Source organism: Bos mutus, chromosome 18, assembly GCF_027580195.1.
Source record: "Bos mutus isolate GX-2022 chromosome 18, NWIPB_WYAK_1.1, whole genome shotgun sequence".
Lineage (NCBI taxonomy): Eukaryota > Metazoa > Chordata > Mammalia > Artiodactyla > Bovidae > Bos > Bos mutus.
In genome coordinates, this window is record NC_091634.1 from 54,392,527 (window position 1) to 54,414,631 (window position 22,105).

The window sequence follows — 22,105 nt, forward strand, 5'->3', positions numbered from 1 at the left end:
TTGCCGGCTGCATCAGAGCGGCGGTCGGGGACCGCCCCTGGGGCAGAGTTGCATCATGGATTGTTGTCAGGTGCGTCCCCCGGGCCGTGGGGCCAGGGCTGCCGCCAGTGACGCCACTGCCCTCGGGAGTCGGATTTCTCCGGTCTCACGTCCTGGGGGCTGTGGGGACCAGCCAGGCCGGCAAATGGGGCAATTACCGAGGGTAATGTCCCCTTGGAGGGCCGCATTTCATAAACATGGCCTCTTTAATAGGCTCCGCAGAGGGCTCGGGGTGGCCTCCCGGGGCCCGCTGCTTCGCATCTATCAAAACAGAGGCCTGCAGGCATGTTAGGCCCTGGTTACCTCGTCCAAGGTAAGGAGCAATGGCTGCACTTGGCTGGAGCAGCCATGAAGAGATACCCCATGCCCAAGGTAAGAGAAACCCAAGTAAGACGGTAGGTGTTGCAAGAGGGCATCAGAGGACAAACACACTGAAACCATACTCACAGAAAATTACTCAATCTAATCACACTAGGACCACAGCCTTGTCTAACTCAATGAAACTAAGCCATGCCCGTGGGGCAACCCAAGACGGGTGGGTCATGGTGGAGAGATTTGACAGAATGTGGTCCACTGGAGAAGGGAATGGCAAACCACTTCAGTATTCTTGCCTTGAGAACCCCATGAACAGTATGAAAAGGCAAAATGATAGGATACTGAAAGAGGAACTCCCCAGGTCAGTAGGTGCCCAGTATGCTACTGGAGATCAGTCGAGAAATAACTCCAGAAAGAATGAAGGGATGGAGCCAAAGCAAAAACAATACCGAGCTGTGGATGTGACTGCTGATAGAAGCAAGGTCCGATGCTGTAAAGAGCAATACTGCATAGGAACCTGGAATGTCAGGTCCATGAATCAAGGCAAATTGGAAGTGGTTAAACAAGAGATGGCAAGAGTGAATGTCGACATTCTAGGAATCAGCGAACTAAAATGGACTGGAATGGGTGAATTTAACTCAGATGACCATTATATCTACTACTGCAGGCAGGAATCCCTCAGAAGAAATGGAGTGGCCATCATGGTCAACAAAAGAGTCCGAAATGTAGTACTTGGATGCAATCTCAAAAACGACAGAATGATCTCTGTTCGTTTCCAAGGCAAACCATTCAATATCACGGTAATCCAAGTCTATGCCCCAACCAGTAATGCTGAAGAAGCTGAAGTTGAATGGCTCTATGAAGACCTACAAGACCTTTTAGAACTAACACCCAAGAAAGATGTTCTTTCATTATAAGGGACTGGAATGCAAAAGTAGGAAGTCAAGAAACACCTGGAGTAACAGGCAAATTTGGCCTTGGAGTACGGAATGAAGCAGGGCAAAGACTGATAGAGTTTTGCCAAGAAAATGCACTGGTCATAACACCCTCTTCAAACAACACAAGAGAAGACTCTATACATGGACATCACCAGATGGTCAACACCGAAATCAGATTGATTATATTCTTTGCAGCCGAAGATGGAGAAACTCTATACAGTCGGCAAAAACAAGACCAGGAGCTGACTGTGGCTCAGACCATGAACTCCTTATTGCCAAATTCAGACTTAAATTGAAGAAAGTAGGGAAAACCACTAGACCATTCAGGTATGACCTAAATCAAATCCCTTATGATTATACAGTGGAAGTGAGAAATAGATTTAAGGGCCTAGATCTGATAGATAGAGTGCCTGATGAACTATGGAATGAGGTTCGTGACATTGTACAGGAGACAGGGATCAAGACCATTCCCATAGAAAAGAAATGCAAAAAGCAAAATGGCTGTCTGGGGAGGCCTTACAAGTAGCTGTGAAAAGAAGAGAAGCAAAAGCAAAAAAGGAGAAAAGGAAAGATATATCCATTTGAATGCAGAGTTCCAAAGAATAGCAAGAAGAGATAAGAAAGCCTTCTTCAGCGATCAATGCAAAGAAATAGAGGAAAACAACAGAATGGGAAAGACTAGGATCTCTTCAAGAAAATCAGAGATACCAAAGGAACATTTCATGCAAAAGATGAGCTCGATAAAGGACAGAAATGGTATGGACCTAACAGAAGCAGAAGATATTAGGAAGAGATGGCAAGAATACACAGAAGAACTGTACAAAAAAGATCTTTACGACCCAGATAATCACGATGGTGTGATCACTGACCTAGAGCGAGACATCCTGGAATGTGAAGTCAAGTGGGCCTTAGAAAGCATCACTACGAACAAAGCTAGTGGAGGTGATGGAATTCCAGTTGAGCTATTCCAAATCCTGAAAGATGATGCTGTGAAAGTGCTGCACTCAATATGCCAGCAAATTTGGAAAACTCAGCAGTGGCCACAGGACTGGAAAAGGTCAGTTTTCATTCCAATACCAAAGAAAGGCAATGCCAAAGAATGCTCAAAGTACCACACAACTGCACTCATCTCACACACTAGTAAAGTAATGCTCAAAATTCTCCAAGCCAGGCTTCAGCAATATGTGAACCGTGAACTTCCTGATGTTCAAGCTGGTTTTAGAAAAGGCAGAGGAACCAGAGATCAAATTGCCAACATCCGCTGGATCATGGAAAAAGCAAGAGAGTTCCAGAGAAACATCTATTTCTGCTTTATTGACTATGCTAAAGCCTTTGACTGTGTGGATCACAATAAACTGTGGAAAATTCTGAAAGAGATGGGAATACCAGACCACCTGATCTGCCTCTTGAGAAATTTGTATGCAGGTCAGGAAGCAACAGTTAGAACTGGACATGGAACAACAGACTGGTTCCAAATAGGAAAAGGAGTTCGTCAAGGCTGTATATTGTCACCCTGTTTATTTAACTTACATGCAGAGTAGTACATCATGAGAAACGCTGGACTGGAAGAAACACAAGCTGGAATCAAGATTGCCGGGAGAAATATCAATAACCTCAGATATGCAGATGACACCACCCTTATTGCAGAAAGCGAACGGAACTAAAAAGCCTCTTGATGAAGGTGAAAGTGGAGAGTGAAAAAGTTGGCTTAAAGCTCAACATTCAGAAAACAAAGATCATGGCATCTGGTCCCACCACTTCATGGGAAATAGATGGGGAAACAGTGGAAACAGTGTCAGACTTTATTTTTCTGGGCTCCAAACTCACTGCAGATGGTGACTGCAGCCATGAAATTAAAAGACGCTTACTCCTTGGAAGGAAAGTTATAACCAACCTAGATAGCATATTCAAAAGCAGAGACATTACTTTGCCAACAAAGGTTCGTCTAGTCAAGGCTATGGTTTTTTCCTGTGGTCATGTATGGATGTGAGACTTGGACTGTGAAGAAGGCTGAGTGCCGAAGAATTGATGCTTTAGAACTGTGGTGTTGGAGAAGACTCTTGAGAGTCCCTTGGAGTGCAAGGAGATCCAACCAGCCCATTCTGAAGGAGATCAGCCCTGGGATTTCTTTGGAAGGAATGATGCTAAAGCTGAAACTCCAGTACTTTGGCCACCTCATGCGAAGAGTTGACGCATTGGAAAAGACTCTGATGCTGGGAGGGATTGGGGGGCAGGAGGAGAAGGGGACGACAGAGGATGAGATGGCTGGATAGCATCACTGACTCGATGGACGTGAGTCTGAGTGAACTCTGGGAGTTGGTGATGGACAGGGAGGCCTGGCGTGATGTGATTCATGGGGTCGCAAAGAGTTGGACGCGACTGATCTGATCTGATGGAGACAGAGCCTTCCCCTCGGGCCATTATCCATCAGACAGCTTTCTCTCTCTTCCCCAAGATAAAATTCAGTATTGGGATGAGGACCATCCACAGAGACTGAAGGGTCCATTTCTGGCCCAGCTCACTGTGGAGCGAGATCACAGTCACGGGGATAACAAGGGAGTGTTCAGCATCTGGCTGTACCCCAGACGGAGCGGTCCCACTCGTGTTATCTTCACTCTGGTCCTCAGAGACAGGAGGGGCAGGCGCCCAGCTCCATCTGATGCTCCGTAAGCATCGCTAACTTGACTGCCTGAAGGCCAGTGCAGAGAGCTTTGTATTCGTGGCCCAGTGAAGCCATCCAACCATGCAATGAGGTGTATCCCCATCCTTCGGGGTGGGGGTGTGAACATTCCCGGGTCCCCGGCCGAGGACCAACGCTGCCACCTCCCTCTGTCATCTGTGGTGTCCCCAGGTGCGTCCCACGACCTGACCAGTCCCCCACTAAGGCCAGGGTGGACGGTGAAGGTTGTTCTCTTAGGCCAAAGGTTTCCAGGGACATGTGGGGGACTTACTCTTTGGGGAATGGAATGGGTTGAAGCAGGCTGGCCAGAGACGGTCTCCAGTCATCATAGTCCGACCTGGAAAGAGAAGGGGTGACAGTCAGGTCTGGTCTGGACCTGGGGAGGTTAACGGTGTGTCATCACTGAGGGTCAGAGATGGGGCGAGAGTCAGGCAGGGACCACAATGGTCTGATTCTTCTCGGTCACCTTGGCTCCCAGGGACCCTGAGGGACAAGCACGTGCCATCTGCAATGTGGTGGCGGGGCCTGTCGAGCCTGTCCAGAGACTTGGCCGCGGCCACCGAAGGGGCCAGCCCCCCAGCTCCCGGACTCTACCTCCCGGCTGCTGCACCCAGCTCTCAGACCACCATTGCGCTGTGGGCTGGAACATGCCCCTGCAGATTCACACGTTGAAGGCCTAACCCCGAGGCCCCAGACAGTAGCTTTACACAGGTGGGGCCTTCAAAGATGAGAGCAAGGTAAACTGGGGTCACTAAGGCGGGCCCCGATTCAACCCGACCAGTGTCCCCATAAGCAGAGCTCGGGACACAGATACACAAAGAGGGGTGACCGCCTCCCAGCCGAGCAGAGAGGCCTCAGGCAAAACCAACAGTAGCCACACCTTGATGCCAGAGTGCCAGCTCCCTCAGAAATGAGAGAAAATGCACTTTCGTTGTTTCTTAGCCCCCAGATCTCTGTGGGAGCCTGGCCTAGGCAGAGGGTGGCCCCAGACCCCAGACATAACTCTTGGTCCTATGGCCCCACGACTCGGTTGTGTATAGAGTTCGATGGTTTTTTGTTTTGGGGTGGTTTTTGCTGCACCCCGCAGCTTGTGGGATCTTACTTCCCCAACCAGGGGTTGAACCTGGGCCTCTGGCAGGGGTAGCACGGATCCTACCCCTGGGAATTCCCAGAATTCAGTTTCTCAACCTTCTTTCCCAGAGCTGGGCCTTCCTGTTCCCCGCCCCAAGGGGCTTTCTCAACACTTTCCCTAAGTGTGCTCCCAGCATACAGTATCTGTTTATATGCCGCGTGTCTGCCTGTACTTTATCCCCAAAAAAGGAGGAAGATCTTTTCACCCAGCACAGTGTAGATAACCCCTGTGTCGGAAGTGCTCCCAGCCCTCCTTCCTCCACACAAAGGGCGGTATCGGGGTCCAGCGCACACACTGCAGTGTGCTGAGGAAAAACACAAGCCCCGGACGCACGGGAACGGATTCCCAGACAGGCCTGTGAGCCTGAGGTAAGTCCTTGGGGTGGGCCCAGCTGAGGTTTACTGAGCCCTTTCCCAGGCCGTGCGCTGGGCACAGCCTGGCTCTCTGAGTCCTCAGGACAGGCTCCTGAGGACGGGAGGATCACACCTGCCCTCCAGGTGAGGAAGTGAGGCCTGGAATGCCTCCCCACCCAGCCGAGCTCAGGCAGCCGGGAGGCTGGGAGCAAGGATACCCAGCCAGGCCCTCAGACTCCAGTGGCAAGACTGGGTGTCCACTGCCCGGGGTGGGGGGTGCTGGGCTGAGGGAGCCCCTGTCAGGACGTGGAAACCCCTCTGACCTCAGACCTGCCGTCGCCGATTTCGGTAGGCGCCTCGTCTCCCTCTGAACCCATCCCCCCGCCCCAACATGTCACTGACTCACTCATGGTTTCTAGACAAATTTAAGAATAATCGGTGCAAATGCTGTAGACAGCGCCCGTCACAAGCCAGAGGCTATTCCAGGCACATGTGTGGATCAGACCTGCGTTCCTCCAGGGTACCCGGTGAGCTCATCATTCTACAGCCAAGAAGACTGAGTCTCGGTGAGCACAGGCCCAAGGTCACATGGTCACTGTGACTCGGGAGCCTGGCTCCTGAGTCCGTGGTCTGCCCACTGTTTCCATCTGCAGAGGCAGGCCCATTCCTGTTCTCAAAAAGGGGCACGTACTAGTTTTTCTTGTGCTTTAAGAAAGATGATAAAAAACGCTCAGTGTGGAAAGGCTGCTAATACAGAAAATTCTAAGCAATGTTTAAATCCTCCATAATCAGAGTGGACACGGACTTGGGCAAGCTCCAAGAGATAGTGAGCGACAGGGAGGCTGGGCGTGCTGCAGTCCATGGGGTCGCAGAGTCGGACACGACGGGGCAGCTGAGCAACAACCACAAACCAGAGTAGATGTCAGAGGCCCAGGCCAGGGTCGGGCCGGGACTGTGGGTGCCTGCCGGGCCCCTGGGCGGGATCTGCCTGGACCGGGGCTCGCTCCTGAACGGAAGGGGACGTCATACCACTGCTCGGTGAACAGCATGCGTCACCTGGTGCCAAGTGGGCAGCTGGGCTGGGGTCTGGGTGGAAGCGGGCGGGACGAGGAGGAGAACCGGGGGCGAAGGACGAGGGGGAGGGCCTGTCCTTCCTGGCCACGGCCCTGCCCAGCTCCAAGTCTGTGGCCGGCTCCTGGACCTGCTCCAAACGCCCAGTGTGACCAGTCTGGAGGCTCCAGTGGCAGTGTCAGGCCACGGCCGGGTGCGTGAGCCGGGGGGCTGGCCAGGCCCATGGGATGGGGGTGGGACTCCCATGGTCAGCAGGGCGCCTGTCGCGAGCACCCTGAGAGCAGGGCCGGCCTCCAGGCTGGCAGGCCAGGCCGGCCTGTTGGGGGCAGGGAGAGCTGCCAGTCAGGCTGGGAGGACTGAGCCCAGCCTGGGAAGCACAGGACAGCCAGGCCTCCCCAGGCTCAGGGAGGGAGTGAGGGTGGACCAGGGGCCCTTAAACATCCTCAAGGCTTCTGGTGCGCCCTGGGGGCCAAACAGCATGCACGGACTCCCCTAACCCCTGCTTACAGAGGCGAGACAGGCCCAGAGAGGCCAGGACGCCTGCTGAAGGTCACGGAGCTGACGAGGGAGAAGCTGTACTTGAATGAGGCTCTCTGAGCAGCAGACCCAGGCCTCCGGCCCTGTGCTGCTCCACGAGGGGTTCAGCGCCGACGTGACCGAGGACTTCCTTTCGCGGGCGCGGGAAGATGGCGGGTGGGTAACACCGGGGTCAAGCTGGGCTGGGGAGGCGGGGGACGCAGGAAGTGAGGGCGGGGTAGCTCTGAAGGTGTGGACAACCGCCCTGACCCGGCAGGAGACGGTGCACTTTGGCAGATCTGCGGCCCAGCTCGACCGGTGCCATGAAACTGGGGCTCTGCGCCGCCCCGGACGAGGTGCCTGGGGAGACACCCCAGCCAGAGACGCTGGGGCTACACGAGCCTCTCAGAAGCACAAGGGTCTGGGTCAGGCAGGCCTGGTCCTGATGGTGGCCTGCACGCAGCGTGCAACCCGAACCCTGGTCTCTTGCAGCCACACCCTGCAGGGTGGCTCCCTGGGGTGGGGGTGGGGTCCTCAAAGGGGCTCCGGGGTTGGGGGCGGTGAACTAGGGCAGAGCGAGGCCTAGGGGACTGGCGGGAGGTCCACGGCCTTCCTAGAGGACTGTGAGCAGGGCACCTGGGGTGAGGCAGACCAGGGTGCCAGGAGGGTGTGTCGGGAGGCTTGCCCTGCCCTGCTCCTGCCATCACACGCACAACCATCTGCTCTCTGAACAGGCCAACCAGCTGGCCCAGGGATTAAAATCTACAGTGAGAAATGAGTGGCCGTTATCTCTGCGGCCGGCGACCTGGGCAAAGCCCCATTCTCGGCCCCATCACCCCACTGGGGACCTTCCCGGGCTGCGGGCGGATCAGGGTTCTCGGGTGCACCAGGGAGCGTGTGGACTCTACTGAGCGGCCACGAGCCCCAGGAGTTTGGACCTGCAAGGTTCCAAACAGACGGGTCCGCCTACTGGAACACGTGCACTGCGCACACACGTACAGATGTGAGTTTCTGCTGCTCTGCCAGCAACATCTACAACCCTCGCCAGAGGCCCACGTGCAGAGACGCTGACTGTGGGGCCCGGGTTCCTGTCCTTGCCACAAGCCCGCAGATGCCAGGTGCTGTGGTGAACACGAGGCATGCAGGAATTCACTGAATGCTCAAGGCAGCCCTGGGGGCGGGAACACACTGACCAGGAGGACCATCCTCAGTTCACAACTGGAAAACCAAGGCCCGGAGAGGCAGACTCAGAGTCCTAACGCAGCTCATCAGTTAGATGTGGACTGATGTGCAATCAAGGAGGTGGTCCTTCCACCCCTGCCCCCCAGGGAACCCAGCTCGCGATCCGGAGTCCCACTGGGAGGACAGCGGCTGGTGGAGGGTGAGCTGGTAGTGGTCGCGTCTGGGGCCTGGGGACCCCCATGAGGACAGAGGATGCTGGCTGGGCTCTAGTCCACCGCGCCCCAGAGCCTCATCAGACTCTGTGGCTTCATCCTGGCCCCTCGCCTATAACAGCCCCTCTCTCCATCTCTCAGCCTGCCGGAGGCTATTTCAGCCATTCTTATGTCTCCAGTCTCCCCGCTTCCTTGCACCAAACCCTTGATGTTTCCCCTCTGCAGAGCTGTGCCATCCGACACGTCTGGCTGAGCAAGTTCTTCACCGAGCAGGGCTGTCCTGGGCCATGTCCCCAGCACCTGCCTTCTACATTCTGGTCACCAGTATGTTTCTTGGTCACTAGAACAACCCCAAGTCCATCTGCATTTTCCCTACGGGCCCCAGAAGGGTGAGGCATCTTCCAGCTGACCCCCAGCCCACTGAGGCCTCTTTCAAAATCCAGGTGTTTGCAAAAGTAACAAGCAGGCAGACAGGTTCGAGCTGATGAGAAAATGGCCAACGTGCCCGTCCAGCCCTCGTGACGGCAGCTTTTCTCTTCCTGGACAGAAGGGCATCCCTCGGCCTGCCACGGCACTTGTGCCTAGAGATTCCCACGCTCCACCCCACCGGGCGATGCCGCTGCTTTCAGCACTTGGCACTACTGGGACGCAGAGGCTTCGAGCAGAGGGGCCCTGGCATTTAGCACAGAACCCAGCCCCTCTGGGCGTGCAGTCAGTGTTTGATGAAAGAATGCATAGAGAGATGGATACACAAATGTGTGACTGCACACACGTGCCCAGCAGGCTAAGAGCTGGACTCCAGATGACTAGAGGCTAAAGCTGGTCTGTCTGACTCCCAAGTGCATGTTCCTCCCATCGTCCCACCCAGCCTGGCCCTCACACCATGATTTCAGTGTCAGCCCTGACCTGTGCTGGGCTCTTCCTTTGCAAGAGTCTCCGGGGAGCTGATTGTGGCCTATGTTCCTTTCTGAAGGTGTCAGACTCTAACGGTTTGCAGGCATTCCGGTGGGCAGACCACTAACCAGGACCCTCGCCCACTCTCTCAGGATAGAGAGGTGCCTGCTCCTTGTGGATGCGGTCTGCCAGGCTGGGCCCTGGCTCTGGGCAGGGCTTCTCTGGACCCCACAATGTGCTGAAAAGACCCCTCAATTTCACACGAGAGCCTCTGTTCTTTCATTGTCTACACATGACTCTCATCTAGCGAGCCGTCCTATTGATCACAGCAGTCCACTCTTACCAAGTCCTAAATTCTTCTCTCTGAGGAAAACACCCACTTTACAGATGAGAAAACCGAGGCCCCAAGAACACAGCAGACTAAGTCCTATGGCAGCACTTCCTCAATTCTCAGATGTACGTTTCTTGCAAACTGAGTCTGCACTGAATCCCATAATTTTTTTTCCCCTCCCTAAGTGCTGTTATTAAATAGATGATGTGTCTCAGTCCCAACAGTACCTTAAAATAGAGGAAATACAGTTGTTCTTATTGAAAGTACAGTAACCCCCATCTGCCCAGTACTTGTGCCTGGGGGGTACTTATTCTGTGCTGTACCCAGGCCTTCTCTGCTTGGAGGCAGCTATGACTCAGAGAGGGTGTGTAACCAGCCCCCGGTCCCAAGTTGACATGGACATCCCCAGCCCCTGAACCCAAAAGCCTGACTCTGAATGTGTGCTTCTTCCAGCGGATCATACTTCGGAGGTTTTGCGGATTTGACAGATGTGAGGCCCTCTGGTGGGCCAGGGACTCAAGCAGGCGGCAGAGTTAGCAGAGGAGAGCGGCCAGGAGAAGTAATCAGGCCCAAACTGTGCTCTGAGCACCCCCATGGGGAAAAGGGCCTCAGGAAGTGTGCACCCTGCTTCGTGGAGACCCCCGAACTTGGCGGGAGGGGCTGCTCCAAGCAGCGGTCAGGAACACTGCCCGGTGGGCCCCCCAACCCCCACCCACGACCTGGCAGCTGGGCGGTGTGGGCAGGCAGGAGGTCTGGAAGCAGATTAGGAAGAACAGAGTCTTCATTCATGCATGTGTTTACGAAGAAGGGAAAAAAAAATGAGTGTCAACTGTGTGATGAAACTCAAACCCTTAGTGCTTAATGAGAAATATGAGTCAGGGCCCAGGCCACCACAAGGCCCAGGAGCTCCAGGTGTCTGCAGAGAACAGTTGGACTCAGGGGTCCGGGGAGGAGACCAGGGCCCAGCCAGAGGAGGAGACGGGACCGCGCTGGTCTGTCCCTCGGAGGGCTGGCTGCCACCCCGGGAGGAGGTGGGCAGTTCTTCAGCCTCAAACTGAGATGCGTTCTGGGGGGTGCTCTCTGGGCGGAATCTGGGATTTGCTTTGGGTGGGGGCATTGCTAAATGCACGTGCACTCTGGGCTGGCCTTGGCTGCCAGAACTATGAGCCAGGCTGGGCTGAGCCCTGGGAGACCACTGCCTCCTCTTCGGGGCCAAAGCAAGGGCTGAGGAAGAGTCTGAGGGGGCTGCATTCAGTCGCCTCCAAATATGAGAAGCCTTTGCTTAACGTGTGCATATGTGCATGCATGTGTGCGCACAGGCGTGTATCTGTGTGCACAGGTATGTGTGTGTGTGCCTGTGCGTGCATGCACGTGCTAACCCTCACAGACACCACAGGCTCCTCAGAGTCCCACAGCCGAGGCTCAGGAAGGGGCATGCGCGGGCCCGGAGCACCCAGCTCAGAAGCACCACCCAGAGCAGAACACGTCTCCTGGCTCCCGCCCAGGGCTCCTCCCACCAGCCAGGCACGCAGACCCTCATCTGCATGGCACACTCCTCCCTGCCCACCGGATGAGGCTACAGGACACAACACCACATACACACCATGCACACAGAGCATGCATAGATCACGCAACACACTCACGTGCCGGCTCATGGGCACCTCTGCACACATACACAGAGAAACACACACGTACTCCAGCTCTTGTGCACAAGTGTTCACACCCACACGTGAGCACTCAAGAGCTACGCATGCACAGAAGCAGCACAAGCACCCAGACACAACCACACTTGTGTACATGCACTTGAAACACACATACGGGCTTCTTAGAGGCATCCACATCCATCCCGCACCCAGCTCGTGTACGCACAGTCACACACATGGAGGCAACCACTCACACGCTGCCTTCATACATCCAAAGGCACTCACACGCACACGAGGACAATCACAACTCAGAATGAGCCCACACCTTACACAACACGCCGAGGTGTCCACACACAGACACACTCGGGTACCGCGTACTGCAGCACAGCCTGGGCAGGCGTGTGCACTCACAGATTCTCAGACTCATGGACACACGTGTGGACATCCTGCTTGTGCCATGCCTGACTCATGCACACAGAGCCTGGCCTGCACTCCCAACACTCCCAAAACCTGTGCCCTCATGCCCTGCGTCTGCATCCTGTGCACCCACACTCATGAGTGTGCACACTCAACTCACACCCCCAGCTGTGAGCCCCTCCCCCCACCCAAGGCGCCTGGCCGGCGGGGTCACTCACAGCAGCTTGAGGATCTCCACGTAGCAGCCGAGCGTGCGGTCGGCCTGCGGGCCCAGCTCGATGCTCATGGTGCTGCAGGCGGGGCTGACCATGAGGCAGTCGATGAGGTTGGGCTCGTTGTCGTCGCCCGCGCTGGCCGTCAGCGCCGGCTTGGCAGTGCTGGCGGGCTCCACCTCCACGTGGATCTCGCTGGAGGCCACGACCACTGACTTGAGCCGCGCCTCGGAGAGCGTGGCTTCCTGAGACACCAGGTCCGGGCTTGGGTGCAGAAGGCGCAGAGGTAAGGTGGGCTTCCGGTCGCAGGGCTGCTGGCAGCCGTTCCGGATCTCCTTCAGGCTGGGGGAGTTGTCACGGCTGCGGGAGAGGCGGGGAGGGCCGTGAGTGCAGCCCTGATGGGGGTCCCGGACGTCACGGGCAGGGCTGCACCTGCTTAGTGCCCCCCGCGGCCCCGGATCGGGTGGGGGGCCGGCTCCCACCCACCAGCGAGCACACAGGCCTGCTCAAGGCCTGCAGACAAGGAGAGGCGGAGGTTCAGAGGTGGCATCTGAACTGGGCCGCCTGTCATTAAGGCACATGCTGGTGTCCCCACACGCAGCAGGTGATTGACACACGATTGTGAATGAGTGAATGCTGACCTCTCTACTGACCTGTAAGGCTCAGTACTGACTCAGCGTCCACCTCCACCAAGACGCCTTCTGGACATACCTTGGAGACCTCCTAGCGATCTGGCTTCCAGTTGCTTCCTGTGGTCTAACTGTCCCCTCCGGCTGAGGCCACAAGGTTAAGGTCCTCGGGACAAGCCCCAAGCCCCGCCTCTGCCACCCTATCCCTGCCGGCTGAGAAAGCTCAGCGTCTGCTCTCCACCGCAGAACCCCCTTCCAAGGGACCCCAAACTCAGATTCTGGTCCCCTGTGGTCCGCAGGTCACTCCTATCTGCAGCACCCACCACTCTTGGCTAACTCCCCAGAATAGTCTCTCCACCACCTAGAGGAATGACGCGGGTGCAGAGGGTTAATAGGTGCTGGCTGGGCAAAGGGCGCTGTGGCATCACTGAGGTCACACGTGAGTGGGAAATGCTGGGCCTCTTTACGGCAGGACTTGTCAGAGCGTCGTGGAGGTAAAATGCCCCCTCCCTGGGTGCTTCCAAATACTGCGAGGTGGCACTTCAGAATGAAGGGAACTCCAGCAGTGGGCGTCCTTTGTTGGTGCCCCTGGGCTGGCACGGTGCCGAGCGCTTTCACACAGACATTCTCAGATATCTCTGAAGAGGAGGAATTTCTCTCTCCACATTACAGATGAGAAAAGATGCTACCAGAGGTCAAATGACTACCTAGATGGCACAGCTTCTTAGTGGGGAGGCGGGACTGGGATGTGAAACCAGGCTGCTGCCTCCACTTCTAAGACGCAGGATGAGCCTATGCAGGTCCACCTCCTCCAAGAAGTCTTCCCTGATTTCCTCCACCCGCCATTCTCACCCTTCCTGCCCCTGTACCAGAGCTCTCCATCCCTGGCTGGACACCAGTGTCCCCTGGGGCACTTCTAAACATCCCCAGGTCCCATTAGGTTGGACTCTCTGGGGTGGAGTCCGGACACCAGTAAGGTTTGGGGCTCCCTGTGTGTGCTGTCAAGGTTGAGGCTGCTGCTCTCAGGGACTCAGAGCACAAGGATGTGACCACAAACAGCTGCTTGTCCCAACCCTCCCTAAATGGGCCACACGCACGTGGCTATGTGTCCAAAGAGACGTGCACGCTCCTTGTGCAAGTGGGCGGGCGTACAACTCACACCCACCGCATTCAGAGGACCCAAATGGTCTAGCACATGCCATGAGCCAGGTCTGAGCAGAGCCCACCAAGGATGTTTGATAAATACACTCTAAGCTTTGCTGCGGAAAAAAACAAAACCCTTGAGCTGAAGTCCAAGAATTCTATGGCTCATGGAACACTGTGTGTGGTCCGTGGGGGAGGCGCGCTAGCTGACTCCAGGGGCTCGGAGCTGACTTGCTACCCAAAGCCTCAGCTCCATCCCTTTCGCCTCTGCTGGGATTTAGGAGTGGATTTTCAAGGCTGTTTGGCTCAGACTGGGTGATTTTCCAGCGAGCTACGCTAACCTGGGTCAGCTTGTCTGTTCTTTTGTGTATGAGGACATTGTGTACCCACAGAGAGCGCCGCGGATGGCCCCGGAGGACGGCGTGGGGCTCTATCTTCCAGGGACTGACCAGCAGGGTGGGGGAACCTGAGCCCAGGAAAGGTCTCGCAGCCCGTGGCGTGACTTCCTGGAAGGGCTCACGGTGGCTCTCAGAACCCAAGCTACTTTGGGCCTCGAAGCGGGGCTGTCTTGAGTAGGGAGTTGGAGCCGCCCGTGTGGGCTGGGGAGGGCACCAGGGCCCGCTTCACCCTCCCCAGGCCTCCACCCTGGGCACCGAGTTGCAACCACTGCCTAATGGTATGCCCAAGGTTACGCTTGGCCTCTGCAGCAGTGGCGAGAGGGGATTCCAGAAACGGACATTAAGTCCTTTCTCTACTTAAAACCCACAGGTGACTACAATGCCCTTAGAAGAAAACCTCTAAGGCAGGCACAGCCCTGCCACTCAAAGAGTGGTCCCCAAGCAGCGGCCCCGGCGGTCCTGGGGGTCTGTCAGGTAAGCAGGCCTGGCAGGAGGACCCCAGGAGCAGCTCGGAGTGGGAGGTGGGAGACGCTCAGCAGTGCAGGTCCCTCTGTGGCCCGGCCTTCCTTTCCAACTTTGTCTTCCGCCTCTGTCCCTCTCTCTGCTCGGGTCACAGCCAGTTTCCCTCACTACCTTCCCTGCAGGGACCTTTCGCCTGAAGCAGCTCACCCGTGGAGCTTGCGAAGAATGCAGATTCCCGGGCCGGGCCCAGAGACGCGGCATCCAGGAGTCTGCATTTGAAATAATCTGTCCAGGGGACTGTGAAGCAGGCGCTTAAGGACCACCAGTAGAGGACACGTGACCACTGGCCGGCCCACCTGCTCCGCCAGGCCTGGGCGCCTGCCGGTCCCCTGCCTGGGTCCTCCTGTCCTGCCTCCAGCCCCGCTGACAGCCAGGACGTGTCAGTTTAAGCATCAGCGCTCCGCAGAACCCCTTCCTCTCTTTCCCCTAGAGCAGGGGTTCTCAGCTCTGGCCACACACGCCATTTGCCTAAGATGTTAAAAAAAAACAAAACACCAAACAGAACCTGATGCCAGGAGCATTCCAACTCAATCAGAGTTGCAGTGGGTGGGGCCCAGGCACCCTTTTTTCCTTTTCCTTTTAAAGATATAGCCAGTGGGACAGGAGAAAACAGGAGCCCTGAGGGGTAGTGCCTGCCGATTTTCCTGGAGTAAATACTCCCACGGTGACCGATTCAACGGCCAACGTGCCATCCCTGACTGTGGGATTCGAGCATGCCAGGGCTCCAGCACACCCCTGGGGTGACGTCAGTCCAGGTGAGCCCACGGATCTCAGGCGCAGTGCTCTGTGACTGTCACAAGTTCCGTGGTGTAACAGACAGCCATCAGACCAGGGTTCCTCCATGCGGACATGCCTGATATTTGCTCCCAGATGGTTCAGGTAACTCCTGGGAGGACGAGGGGGCTGCCCCATGCATGGCAGTGAGTTCAGCAGCATCCCTGACCTCCAGCCCCTCTTCCAGCAGCACCCTCCTTCTGCAACTCAGGATGTCTCCAGATGCTGCCAGATACGCCTTGGGGGTCAAAGCTGCCCCCCAGCTGAGAACCACTGACCATGGTCAAGACGTGAAACTTTCCTGAGGCCCAGAAGCTCCTCTCACGCCTAACTCCCCACCTGCCAGCAGCCACTATTCTGGCCTCTATCACCCTGGATTTGTTTTCCTGTTCTTGCACTTTAAGGAACAAGATTTAAACTCTATAGCTTCTTCTGTTCCACACTGTGTTTGGGAGATTAGTCCCCGGCTTGCCGGGTGCACTGGTTCGCTCCTGCTCGCTGCCCTGCGGTATTCCTCCGTGTGAACAGACCACAGCTTATCCGCGTGTCTGCCCTAGGACACTGGGCTCGAGGCAGATCTCAGTTTGGGGCTGTGACTAACAACACTGCTGTAAACCTCATACCTGTCTCCCGATGGATGAAGCCCAGCGATGAGAAGCTGCATCCCAGGGTTTACTTTATGCTTAGCTTCATGCAGGCTTCAGTTCGTAGCGCCCTCTCGGGTGACTGAAGTGCACCCAGGGTTGTAGACCACGTGAGTGATGCCTCTGGTTCCTTTCATCACAGCCCTGACCTCGCCGCTCGCTTTCTCACTCCCTGCCCCCTCCGTCCACCGTTTCACCAGCCACTCGGGGGGCGGCTGCTTCACTCTTGTGCCGTCAGCACCTGGCACCCCATGGACCCTCACTAAACAAGTATTGGAGGGCAGGGGATCTCCTTGTGGGAAGAGTGGTTAAGACTCCACGCACCCAATGCAGGGGGCCTGGGTCGATCTCCAGTCAGAGAACTAAGACCCTGCGTGCTGTGTGGCACAGCCAATAAGACCTGCCCCCACCCCCCACCCCCCCAAAAAAGAGAAAGGATGAAGGTGGTCACTGCTGTCTTCAGGTCCCTCTGTGTACAACAGTGTGCCTGGTTTGTAATTCTGGTTCTTTCTCCTGGGGGGCATCTGGGAGAGAGATTCCACTCTGCATCCCGAGTCAGGGAATCCCTGCTCCAGGGCACCCAGGCAGAGCCATGGAGACTCAGAGGGAAAGCTCTGGGAGGTGCCGTTTCCTGCTCCTGCCCCGAGACCTGAGCCCCAGCTTGGGTGTCTGTGGAGTGAGCCGGGGAGGGAGAGGCTGCGGGAGCAAAAGGAGCCTGAGAGTGTGTGACACCCCTGATGTGCCTCCTACTTCCTGGGGTGGGCTGCGTTTGACACGCATGCGCATCAGCTCCAGAGGCACAGGCTGCGAGGCCAGGGCACGTGACCATCTGTGTACACAGGGAAGCCGAGGACGGCTGTACAGGCTGTGGACTACTCTCAACCTCCTCCTCCTCTTTTTTTAAAAAAAAAAACATAAGCTGCTGTAGAGTGTGAAACAGGCACTCAGGAATGACGGCAGGACATCTTCATGTTGCCCAATTCACTCAGGCTTTCGATGCTCCAATGCCTCTTCTTTAAGGACTGAAATATATTCCTGTGGTGGCCCCGGCTCTAGTGGTGCCTGGACACGATTTGGCCCTCCTGGAGTTGTGCAGTGCACCGCCTGAACAACTGGACAAGGCTGCTGCTGCAGATGCCATCTGCGCCCTGCATGTCACATCTTCCCTCGTGACCCCAGAGATCGCCATACGAAGTTCATGTGACTAACGGCACCTATGTCACTCTGCATCCTAGGAGCCAACCTCGACCCGGGAAGAATGGGAGCTGGTAACTACCCACCCTGGCGTCATCATCCCTCAGGGGGAGGGCTCTGAGAACGTCGCACGGTCTCCCGGGAGGCCCCCGAGGGTGTGCTCAGGGGCCTCCCGGGCTCCCTCCCACGGCTGTCAGGGGGTTAGCTTACTCACAAGCCGACGCACCCAAGCCCTGGGGGACCCAGGACAGTGGCTCTGTCACGCCCTCTTCCCGTCACACGGGCCCGAGGCTGAGCAATCTTCAGAATAGACACGTGTCCCTAAAGCCGAGCCAACACGACAGCTTCGGTGTCGGCTTCTCCCGTCACAGCCTGGGTCTGGGCCCTGGCACCAGGGAGCGTGGGGGTTTGGCAGACGCACTGGGGGCAGCTCCAGTGGAAGCCACTCCACCCTCCCGGCTGGCCAGGTGTATACAGACCTCCGTCCCTGGACAGAGCGTGTCCCACCCAAGCCCTCCCGAGGCCGAGGGCACTGACCTGTTGATGAACTCTTCATAGCAGGAGTAGATGGCAGCCAGGCACACGGCCACCAGGTTGGGCAGGACCCGGGGATGGGGGCAGTGCCCCGTGGGGCCATGCATGCTGGAAAAGAGGAGAGGGCCGGTGAGTGAGCGGCTGTGGGGGCGCCGCCCAGGGCAGGGAGGTGGGGGGTGGGACAGGGTGGCCCCAGTCCTCTGCAGGGAGGTGGCAACCCTGGGATCTGGGTCCTGGGCTCCGCTGTGCACAGGCATGAGGGCCAAGTTCCGGGCCGGGGATCCCTGGGTTCAGGGAGCCTGGGTTCCAGCCCAGCAGCGCACCCTGGCACACTTTGTAAACTCTCCACTCTTTCCTCGGCTCTGGAATGGGGACATTGGCCCCCTCCTCATTTCAGGACCCAATTCTCTAACTCAGGGGATGACGTCGCCTACAGGAGCCAGGCGGCCTGGGACCAACACGTTTATGCCCAGTGGTTCTGTAAATGAGGACTCACAGCACCTCATTTTCCTGTCCATGTGGGCTGCTTTGAAAGAAAAAGTTATTATCGGCATCCTGGCCTGGCACGGGGTCTGGCACACGATCCTCTGCAAATGCCAGCCACTGTTACTTACCACAGCTATCTCGTGTCTGCTTCCTCATCTGTAAAATGGGTCTCGTACCCCCATTCCCAGTGCTGTTTGGGGCCTGGGGACAGTACCCAAAACGTTGCTGGAAAAACGTCATGGCTGCTGGGGCTAAGAGGCCTAACCTGAACCAGTTTCATAAACCACGACTGGGTGCTGTAAGGGGGCCCTGGAGTCCCCAGGGCTCTGGCAGAAGGACAGTCCTCTGGGTCTGGAAATGCTTTGTGAGTTTCAGGTACTGAGGAGCTTTTGGAACCGGCTTGAACAGGCTATTGTAATTTTCTTAAACAAAATGAGAAGAGTTGTGACGATGATCACTAATGTTCCTGCCACACTTAGGCCCCATTCTTGGTGTTTACATGTGTGAGTTCATCGAGTCCTCACGGTAACCGGATCAAGTGGGTACCATAGTCCTTATCTTACAGACGAGGACACTGAGGCACAGAGAAAAGTTTAAAAAATTCAGAGCGAAACAACCCCCCTTCCCCCACCACCCCAAAACCGGAAGTGACTCAGAGGATCTGACTTCCTCGAGGCCAAGTTTGGGAGGTGGCTGTTCAGTTCCCCATCGAGGACTCTCCGGGGCTACCAGGAGAAGGTTCCTCACACCCCCAGCACCCACAGGAATACTCTTATCATTTACAACTGCTGCCATTTCCCGAGTTCCTAGTGACCATCAGGCACTGTGCTAGGGGCCTCCTCAGATATTATCTGATTAATTGCACAAACAATTCTGGGAGATAACAGAGGAAAGAGGATCAGAGAAGTACAGCAACTGACTTGATGTCACACAGCAAGTGAGTGCCTCAGATGGTACATGGTCAAGAGGACCCAAGAGGCCCTTGTAGAAGATGAGGTGCCTGGGGCCTCTTAACGCCAGCAGCGCCTCTCCTGGGTGCTAGGGAAAGCTGGCCCGCCGGCCAGGAGAGGAGGGGCCCCAGACGAGAGACCCACCTCTGAATGAACTTCTTCACCACCTCCATCCCCGCGTTGAGCTCGTTCAAGGCAAGGATGTACTCCTGAGTAAACAGCCTCAGTCGCGGGCACTTCCCAAAGTCCTGCAGGGAGCGCAGAGGACAGGGGTTGGGAGGAGACCAGAAGGGGTGTGGGGTCCCACTCTGCCCCGGGTGTGTGAGCAACGAGGTGCTGCCAGCGACTCCCTCCTTCTAGAAGCACATACGTCTTCCACATGAAGGAACAGGCCTGCTCACTCCTGAGCTCACACCCTTCCATGGCTGCCTGCGGAGCTGGAAGATGACCTGGCACAGGAGGGTCCCTGGCCCTGGTCAGCCACCCTGCGATGGGGCAGGGGTCAGCACGCCACCCAGACGTGCTGGGAACACAGCCCAGCTGGGCCGCGTGGGGGCCTGCTGATGCCCAGCCGGCCTCCAGCCATGACCACAAACGCCTTTTCTGCAGCCCCCAAGGGATTCTGGGCCCCCTGCTTCCTGTGTGTGGGCATGCGTGCCTGAAAGCTGTGGCCTGGAAGGCAGGTGTGTGCCCTGGACAGGGAATGTGTGTAGGGAGGTGGCTGGTAAGTCCGGGGTCAGCCCAGCAGGGGTGGGGCAGGAAGGAGGAATCATGTGTCCAGAGTGAAGAGCAGGGATGGAGAGTGTGGGCCGGGCCAAGGACTGAGCCCCTTTCCACGTCATGTTAGGGACCCGGAGTCGCTGGGCTTCTGAACCCACGAGCTGGGGTGCCAACAGTCAGGAGGGCTGGTCAGGGTACGGAATGAGGTTGACCAGCACGACCTCAGCGGGGAGCCTGGAGGTCTCCAGCCTCCTCGGCTTCTCCTCCAGCCCCCACTCGGGGGAACCCACTTAACAAAAAGCAACCTGGGCCAGGACTCTAATCTAAACAGAGCCCCTGGGGACTTCCCCTGCGGATCTCATGGATCCCACAGGCCCTGGGCAAAGAGCTCGGAGTAGGATGCGGCCCGCCGCCTCCTCTGGCCAGCTCACAGGGTGGGTTTCCAGACCTGCCTGGTGCTCTGCACCTGCAGGGAAGGGCTGAATTAGGCTCCCCAAGGGGTAGGGGCTCATCTCCTCCCACCCTGCCTGCTAGAGTTACGCCTCTGCATGAGGAGGGCAGCAAAAGCCATGGAGAAAGCTCAGAAGGAATCTAAACACGTGCGTGTGTGTGTGTGCACATACGTACCTACGTGCACACATGCGCACTGGGCTTGAAGACGGGGCCCCTGCCTGAAGCCTGACTGTGCTTTCACACCGAGGTGGACGCCCGCAGTCCCCGGGAGAAGGCGGCAGGAACGCCCCTCCCTGGGCCCACTGTTGCTCCCTGTGCAACAAGGGCTCCAAGAAATCACCTCCAGGACCCTTCCACCCATGAGGTTTTATGATTCTATGAAAACTGCTTCCATTAAGCCATGCTAAAGATAACTGCCATTATCATCTCTATTAGATTTCTGCAGAGCCAAGGTCATTTTTAACATTATAGATTGGCCTGGTGGCCTTTGAACATGTGGGTGAGGGACATCTCGCCTCTTTGGCAAAGTTGAACACGCTCCCCTTGGAAAGCAGGAGGTCTGATCAGCCAGCGGCCCACTAGGACCATGGCGACATCTTCCTGCCACCTTGGCTACAAGAACATGCCAGTGAGTGGCATGTGGGCACAGGAACTAGGATTATTCTTAGGGACGCAGTGAACACATTGTTTAGAATCTCCAGGGGAACGTACTTAATGACTGCTTCCATATCTAATTTTTATTGCGGCCCAGGGAGCAACACTCTGAGATTCTTAACCTAGGTTAGGACTGCTCATCCACGAGATGGAACACGTGATATACCGACAAGAGCTGCACTCGCAGTATAGGAACTGCAGAGTAGGAACACTCACAGGTCCATGGCTGGCGGCCAGCTAGGCACTCACTGGCCAGTGAGTGATCAGGCGCTCCATGCCAGCTCCCAAACAGCGTCCCGGCCAATCACTGAGCTTTAGGGGGTGTTATGTGGGTGACACCGAAGGCTCGTGGTGCTTCCCACACGGGGCGTGAGCCACAGTCACATTTGCCTCTCCTGCAGGAGGGCCTCACTCCCGACCCGGTCCTGCCTACAGCTCTCCTCACACAGTTCGGTGTGTAATCAGTGGACTTCAAGAGCAAGCGGACTGTGAAGCTTTATAGCATCCCTGGACGCCGGGACCACAGGGGGGAAGTTCTATAAACATGAAGAGAGGGTTCTCGCCTGAGGGATCCCGGGCTCTGCCAGACCACAACAGATGCTATAAATTCTGAGTCTGCCCTGTAGCTGTTCTGATTTTTATCCAGAAAATTACATGGTCAACACTCTGGGCCCATAAAACTAACCAGACATAAGGGAGACGCTGTACAGTCAAGCCTTGGGAGGCTGCCTGAATTTTGACGTTTTCCCCTTTGAAGTCAGACGTCCTAAGAGAACCCTTATTAAGTGCTTCTGTACCTGAGGAGGGTGGACCCAGGCCAGGGACGCCCTGGGTGGGTGGTTCCGTCCCTGACAAGTGCGATGAGATGAGGTCTCTTCCCAAAGGAACTCCAGTACCTTTGCTCTGGGCTCCGAGAGAACGTGACCCTCACCTCACACCACATCCACAGTGACTTTAAAGTTAACAGTCAGGGACCCTTTTCTCCCAGCTGGCCAAAGCCAGAGAGTGCCCTTGAAATGATTAAAGCCCAAATCAGGCAGAACACCTCTCAACCCCCACCCCTCAGAGA

General features: G+C 56.4%; 1 protein-coding gene and 1 long non-coding RNA gene across 3 annotated transcripts in view; one reads left to right on the forward strand and one right to left on the reverse strand.

The window, feature by feature from the left end:
• Positions 1-22,105, reverse strand: part of CMIP (c-Maf inducing protein) — a 212,591-nt gene that overhangs the window by 14,016 nt on the left and 176,470 nt on the right. For both annotated transcript variants that reach the window (XM_005907889.2, XM_070388656.1), the window contains 4 exons: positions 19,354-19,457; positions 17,777-17,881; positions 11,942-12,295; positions 4,244-4,309 (listed from right to left, as the gene is read on the reverse strand). In XM_005907889.2, coding sequence (XP_005907951.2) covers positions 4,244-4,309; positions 11,942-12,295; positions 17,777-17,881; positions 19,354-19,457 — 629 coding nt within the window. The remainder of the gene's footprint in view (positions 1-4,243; positions 4,310-11,941; positions 12,296-17,776; positions 17,882-19,353; positions 19,458-22,105) is intronic.
• On the forward strand, positions 5,379-14,919 carry LOC138991850 (uncharacterized). The gene is made up of 3 exons (XR_011467743.1): positions 5,379-5,472; positions 14,476-14,579; positions 14,750-14,919. It is a non-coding gene; the product is annotated as an uncharacterized lncRNA (long non-coding RNA).